Genomic DNA, 7,215 nt, shown 5'->3' with positions numbered 1-7,215 from the left:
AAAATGACACACAAATTAACCCTTGCTTTGCTTGATGTTGGACTGTGAATACAATAGAACGTTGAGACTCATCCAACACCAACGGGTAGGCCTATCCAAAACACCTACATTCTAACACCAACTCACAAACCACGATGGGCTTGAGCATGTGTTAAATAGAGACATTTTGAGAGATCAAGTGACAACATTGAATAGATTCCCATTAGCTCATTGATAGACTGTGACCGCCCCTCCTGTCTTCCTCTCCTCTCCCTAATACACACCTTTGAAATGTGAGGGTCTCTCAGGGGAGATATAGAGACAAACCAGTCCATGTGTTCAGGTCAACAGTTCACCAGGTTTAAAATACATCTCCTGTTGATCACCGTCATCTTGGCCAGCTGTTGACATTATCCTCTTACTGTAGATTACATTTACATTCCTCTATCACATCATGGAAATAAAAGTAATCAGTCACCATGCATTTTGTATACATTTTAATATTCAAAAAATAATTCAATTTGGGCTTTTTGGTACATACACAGCCTGTTTTTTGCTATACAGTGTAGTACTCTACTATTTTGTTAGGAAATTAAAAGTGCAAAGTAGTGGACCACGTTGCAGACAATGTTATCCTCAGTCCACCACGCATAGTAAACTTCAACGCTCCGAAGCCTTGTTGACCTCTGCATTAATAAACCCATACAGGGACTGAGGTGTGGCTTTCATAATACAGATATCTTGGTTTCAGTTTTTTTCTTCTCCATGAATGAACAGGGTCCATTTCATTGTGACCCACATCCACTTAACGTGCAAAGTAAAACTTGCTGTCCAAAGAAGCATTCCGTGAGAATGTCCATAGTCCATCACAGTATAGGCCTATACTGTATGGGATGCTTCTTCAAAATAACATGTTTAGCTACAGATTTATAGTCCGTGGTAAAGCAGTAAATGACGGGCCAGCCCGCATTCATGTAATGCTTTTGTTCCTATGATAAAAGTAATATCAAGTTTGTTTTGGTTAACCTTAGTAAATATCTTGCACCAATAGGATCACCCTCTTGCGTGCAAAAGCATCATTCAGCTATAGGATTCACAGCGTCAGCAACTTTTACAACCCAATGAAAGGAAATTACAACAATCACCGCAAAGTAAATGTCATTTCAGGGCAACATTGGCATACCCAAACAGCATTTAGATACAGTAATGTTGCGTAGGTTTAGGTTAATGAACGGTCCATAGGCTACGACCCAAAGGCGGTCGTTATCGTTTCTTCTTTTGCTTTAAAGACTTTCTCCGCTTTACAATCATCTCATATAGTTTGTCCATACCCTCGTGGAGTCCCTCGCCAATTATGGCGCAGCAAGGTTGGACGTGGTATGTGGTGGATGGGGTGAGCTCGTGGAGAGCCAGCTGTTTTTCAATGTCCGCGACTGGAAGAGATTTGGGCAGGTCTTGCTTGTTGGCTATCACCAGCAGCGGTGTCCCCTGGTTCTCCGCGAATTTGGTAACTTTATGCAGTTCCGTTTTAGCCTCCTCCAACCGATCGACGTCTACCGAGTCCACCACATAGATGATGCCGTCCGTGCACCGACTGTAGGATTTCCATAGGGGTCGGAGCTTCTCCTGGCCTCCCACGTCCCAGAAGTGACAGCTGATCCCCTTTGCCGTACCATTACTGAGTTTGATTTTCTCAGTGTTGAATCCAATTGTTGGCACGGTGTTTACGAATTCGTTGAATTTCAGACGATAAAGAACAGTCGTTTTGCCAGCCGAATCCAACCCCAGCATCACAATGTGAAGGGATTGGAAAGCAGATATGTTGGAGAAACTGTTGCCCATTTTCAATAGCAGGTGAAGGGAACGTCTAGCTTCTCTACGGAACCTATGTAATGACCTAAAACAGCGTTTCAATGTTCAATAGGCTCGTCGATGAATCCACAACAACGATAGCCTATCAACAAACGTAAAGTCAATGTGTTTACAGGCCCGACGTGCGCTTTGGATGGTTCATTCTCGTTTTCCCCTCAGAAGCATTGGGGAACCGTGTCCTCATCTGTAGGACGCAGCGCGGGGTTCATTAGAATTCTTCTCCACACTCCAGTTAATATTCATTTCATTTCGCAACTGTCGAACTCCCCACACTCACCAGACAGCTAAAGGACGATCCTGGTGGGTTACAACAAACACACTGCTTGCTGTCTCTCTCTACTGTTTTCTCCGTGAGCACTGCGCACTTGTCTCCCGTCCCCACGTCTCCTCTACAGGCACGTTGGCTGTCCAAAAAACGAGCCTCCGTTCCGGGATAGAAGAAAGAAAAAAAATCCACCTGCGATTCGTGGATGAGTCCAAATTATCGCGAGAAATAGCTACACTGCGTCCATAAACAAAATTACAATTATTGCAGCTATGAATTTGGGTTGATGTTATGAGCTCTATGGTAGGCTACGTGACGGCACATGCGGTCCGACTCCTACCACTGCGGCCGCAGCATACACACTGATGAGGGAGCAGAAAGCAAAACAGCGCAGTAGCCTGCCTACCATAACATACGCTCCACCCATTCGGGCCATGCCAAACAAAGTGCACATGTATTATTATTGTGGCCACATGCACGTTGCTATGGCCATATGTACGTTGTTATGTCGTGCTTATCGACATGCATATCGAAATCCATATAGCTAGAAATGTATATGCGTAATAAATAGCCTACCCCTTTGCGTATTTCTAATTTGATTCGATTCACCCATAGGCCTGTGGATTAAAGGAGCGAGAATATTCCAGATAATTATAACAAAAATGTACACAGTGCAAAGCATAGGCCTAGGTTAAAAGCATACGCCTATGCAGCTGTGCAAGCTATTGATAAATTAGAATGCTATTAGTTAATACATTAGTAGGTATTTTAATATTGAGAATGAGCACCTTATTGTAGGTATTGGCTACGAATGACTATTTCGATGTCACTTTATGTGCATAACATTAGTATAACGTAAAAAACAATTGAACTGGTTCTAGTAATATGCCTAATATCCTAAATACCTGCACAATTAAACGATTATTTATAACTGACCTATATTCAGTAGAGAGCATTTGTATAGGTTTAACCATTTCAGAATTCCCTCCTGAGATTCTAGTGCAACATTTTCATAAGGTTAAAGAGGTTTTTTGATAGAAGTCAATACACGGAGGACGACGCCACCTTCTGTCGAAGCCCAGAAACAACAGACCGTAAATAAATAGAAGCACGCTTAAGCGCCTGCTATTTTGTGGGGACTGGGGACATTTCAATGACACCTCTATCATGTCATGTTTGAATAGGTTCCTAAACAAATCCAGTCATGTGATAAGCCTCTCCTAACCTATATGATAGAATAGGTTTATGTTCAGAAAGGGTAAAGCATTTGCCTTGGTGTTGGTTAAACCTCGTTTACTAATCCAAGCTACTAGAGCATTCGTTTACTAACCATGATACAGGAATTTGAGGTGACATAAATTCCAACAGGGCACTAGCAGGACTGCACCTACCTCATGTGAAAAGCATCCATCCCCTCAGCAACACTCCAAACATGCTGTTCCAGGTTTTGGTTGTCATTCTCAATTCTGCCCCTGAAAAAAACACAGATTATTGAGTGTTATGGGACTGGGTTTACTATTTCAAACCATAGAAATCCAGGTATCCAAATGGTGATTTAGAACTGTGGACAGTGTTGAAAAAGCAAGTGTGAAAGCTGTGTTGTAGATGTAGAGGATGTCCTATATAGGTGTAGTAGGGATATGGTAGCTGCTTTTGGCCTGATTCCACACAATAATAACCCACCTACACACCCATATACATTTGGGTACATAATACATACTGGGTCATACATACTGGGTCGGAACCCCTTCCTGTGCAACTGGGTCCTGGACTTCCTGACACGCCAACCCCAAGTGGTGAAGAAAGAGAACAACACCTTTGCCACGCTGATCCTCAACACAGGGCCCCATATAGGTGTGCGTGCTCAGCCCCCTCCTGTACTCCCTGTTCACTCATGACTGCGTGGCACTGGTGGAAAATGTACCCAATTGTCATACTTGAGTAAAATTATAGATACCTTAATAGAAAGTTACTCAAGTAAAAGTGAAAGTACCCCAGTAAAATACTACTTGAGTAAAAGTGAAAGTACCCCAGTAAAATACTACTTGAGTAAAAGTGAAAGTACCCCAGTAAAATACTACTTGAGTAAAAGTGAAAGTACCCCAGTAAAATACTACTTGAGTAAAAGTGAAAGTACCCCAGTAAAATACTACTTGAGTAAAAGTGAAAGTACCCCAGTAAAATACTACTTGAGTAAAAGTGAAAGTACTCCAGTAAAATACTACTTGAGTAAAAGTGAAAGTACCCCAGTAAAATACTACTTGAGTAAAAGTGAAAGTACCCCAGTAAAATACTACTTGAGTAAAAGTGAAAGTACCCCAGTAAAATACTACTTGAGTAAAAGTCTGAAAGTATTTGTTTGAATATTAATAATCTTGTTTCTCATGGTCTGAGAGTCCTTTAGGTGCCTTTTGGCAAACTCCATATGGGTTGTCATGTGTATTTTACTGAGGAGAGTCTTCCGTCTGGCCACTCTACCTTAAAGGTCTGATTGGTGGAGTCCTGCAGAGGTGGTTGTCTTTCTGGAAGATTCTCCCATCTCCACAGAGGAACTCTGGAGCCATGTCAGAGTGACCATTGGGTTCTTGGTCACCTCCCTGACTAAGGCATTTCTCCCCCGGTTGCTAAGTTTTGTTTGGCGGCCAGATCCAGGAGTCTTGGTAATTCCAAACTTTTTCCATGTAAGAATGATGGAGGCCACTGTGTTCTTGGGGACTTTCAATGCTGCAGAAATGTTTTGGTACCATTCCCCAGATCTGTGCCTCGACACAATCCTGTCTCGGAGCTCTACAGACAATTCCTTCGACCTCATGGCTTGGTTTTTGCTCTGACATGCGCTGTCAACTGTGAGACCTTATATAGACAGGTGTGTGCCTTTCTAAATCATGTACAATCAATTTAATTTACCACAGGTGGACTCCAATCAAGTTGTATAAATATCTCAAGGATGATCAATGGAAACTGGATGCACCTGAGCTCAATTTCAGGTCTCATAGCAAATGGTCTGAATACTTATGTAAATAAGGTATTTTTCTAGGTTTTATTTTTTATAAATTTGCAAACATTTCTAAAAAGCTTTTTCCACTTTGTCATTATGGGGTATTGTGTGTAGATTGCTGAGGGGACTTAAACAAAAATCAATTTTAGAATTAGTCTTTAGCCTAACAGAATGTGGAAAAAGTCAAGGGGTTAGAATACTTTCTGAATGCACTGTGTATACTGTATTTTCGACATAGCTTATTCAAATGTTTATACTACCTCTGTACAGTGCATTTTAGTTACACTGTTTATACACACCACACATTTATTTATATACAGGATTCTTGACATAGCTCCCGCTAATATATCTACTACTGTACATATAATTCCTAGAATTCATCCTGCGTAGATGCGTGTTGATTGCATGTGGATTGCTATTACAGTGCTATTTGGGTTGTTAATTGGATTTGTTCCGACATTTCTTGATTTCTTGTTGCTCTTTCTGTTTTTTCAATTGATTATTTGTGTACGTGTTTGACATTTTACTGCATTGTTAGGAGTTAGTAAAATAAGCATTTAGCTGCACATGCTATGACATCTGATAACTGGTGTACTTGACCAATAAACTTCTATTCAATTTTTCACATTTAGAACTGATAGGCTTACAATACATGAAACTGTCAAAAACAGTTGAAAAACATTGGTATCATCATTCACTCTGACCCCAGGAAACCAACTGTAATCCTGTTGTATTCTAGTAGCCTTCATTCCACAAATACACAGAGATAAGCCCCTTACTTAACAGAACACATGCACATACGGTATCTGATAACTGCCCCATCCCATATGTTCCTGGTTGGGTCTGAAATTCAAAACATTAGCAGAGGGCATGAAAGGGCATAGGCTATACAAATTAATACTCCACTTGACCCTATTAAAAACATAAAATAGCCTACTCATATTCAATTTCAGCAATTGATGTTTGATTTATTTCATTGTGAACATATGGGAATACGGAAGTGATTGTTAATTGCCATTAGCAGAGTTGCTATGAACCCAGATTTATATTAATGTTAAAGGGATCCTCGTTAGCCACTTTATCATTTCATCAGAATTTCTCTGTCCTCCACAGGCCTTGTTTTATATAATCTAATGAAGTAGCAACAGAGGAGTGCTCACTCTGATTGATGACTGGAGGGGAGGGGGCCTCGCTCTCTTTTCTCTCTCTCTCCCTATCTTTTACCTCTTCAGTCCTCACCCTCCATTTCCCTTTCGCCCAGCAGACATGTGTGCACGTGCACACACATACACACACAATTTTGTACCGCTATCCTTGTGGGAACCAAATAATTGATTCCCATCCACAATTATATTTTTCCTAACCCTAATTCTAACCCTAACCCCTAACCCTATCCTTAATTTGAACCCTAACCCCAACTATAACCCTGAACCTAACCCCTAAGCCTAAAATAGTATTCTTCCTCGTGGGGACTGGCAAAATGTCCACATTTATCAAAATGTTCCTTGTTTTACTATCCTCATGAGGATTTATAAACAAACACACACACATACACGCGCACTTTCTTCTCCTCATCCCCCTTGCACACACACACACATTCCTTTCCTCCTGAAGTCACCAGGAGCTCTTAACAACGAAATCGGACAGCTCTAGTCTCCCTCAACCTATGCAGCCTCTACTCTCACTGTGGTAATGGGCACTGGTTAATATCTCATCTCTCTGGGCCGCCCCTCTGCTGACCCTGCCAAATGGAATGGTTCTCTGAGCTCCAGCCTGCACAAGCCTGGCATGATGCTTCAAGCCTGCTAATGGACACACAATCCCCCACAGAGAGGTACGGGGAGGAACAGGTTACCTAGAAGATGGCTCATTATCGTGGGAGTATATTGGAATGTATTTTCTCTACGTTTCAAGATTTAAAGGCTTTTGTGACGGACTGAAGATGTTTTAGTTCACAACTCATTATCACTGCCTGATCAGGGGGAAATTGTAAGGGTTTTAGCACATTATGCTTCAGGTTTATGGTAGAGATCAGCAATGTGACATTAGGTTGGGTGGTAATAACTTCATACATTTATGATGGCAGTAATGTTTTAGCACT

The 7,215-nt window shown here is 41.4% G+C and overlaps 1 protein-coding gene across 1 annotated transcript; it reads right to left on the bottom strand.

Annotated features, from left to right (window-relative positions):
* Nucleotides 1-461: 461 nt before the first annotated feature.
* LOC112237456 (ADP-ribosylation factor-like protein 4C) lies at nucleotides 462-2,495 on the bottom strand. Its single transcript, XM_024406051.2, has one exon. It carries the CDS (start codon nucleotides 1,819-1,821, stop codon nucleotides 1,243-1,245), a length of 579 nt encoding a protein of 192 aa, XP_024261819.1. The 5' UTR covers nucleotides 1,822-2,495; the 3' UTR covers nucleotides 462-1,242.
* Between the last annotated feature and the right edge of the window lie 4,720 nt (nucleotides 2,496-7,215).

This window comes from Oncorhynchus tshawytscha, linkage group LG03, assembly GCF_018296145.1.
Source record: "Oncorhynchus tshawytscha isolate Ot180627B linkage group LG03, Otsh_v2.0, whole genome shotgun sequence".
Classification (NCBI taxonomy): domain Eukaryota; kingdom Metazoa; phylum Chordata; class Actinopteri; order Salmoniformes; family Salmonidae; genus Oncorhynchus; species Oncorhynchus tshawytscha.
The sequence above is the reverse complement of the archived record's forward strand: the minus strand, read 5'-3'. Positions and strand labels throughout refer to the sequence as shown.

Bases quoted from the DNA above. Each gene is read 5' to 3' on its own strand.
- LOC112237456 (XM_024406051.2), bottom strand. From the start codon at position 1,821: ATGGGCAACAGTTTCTCCAACATATCTGCTTTCCAATCCCTTCACATT.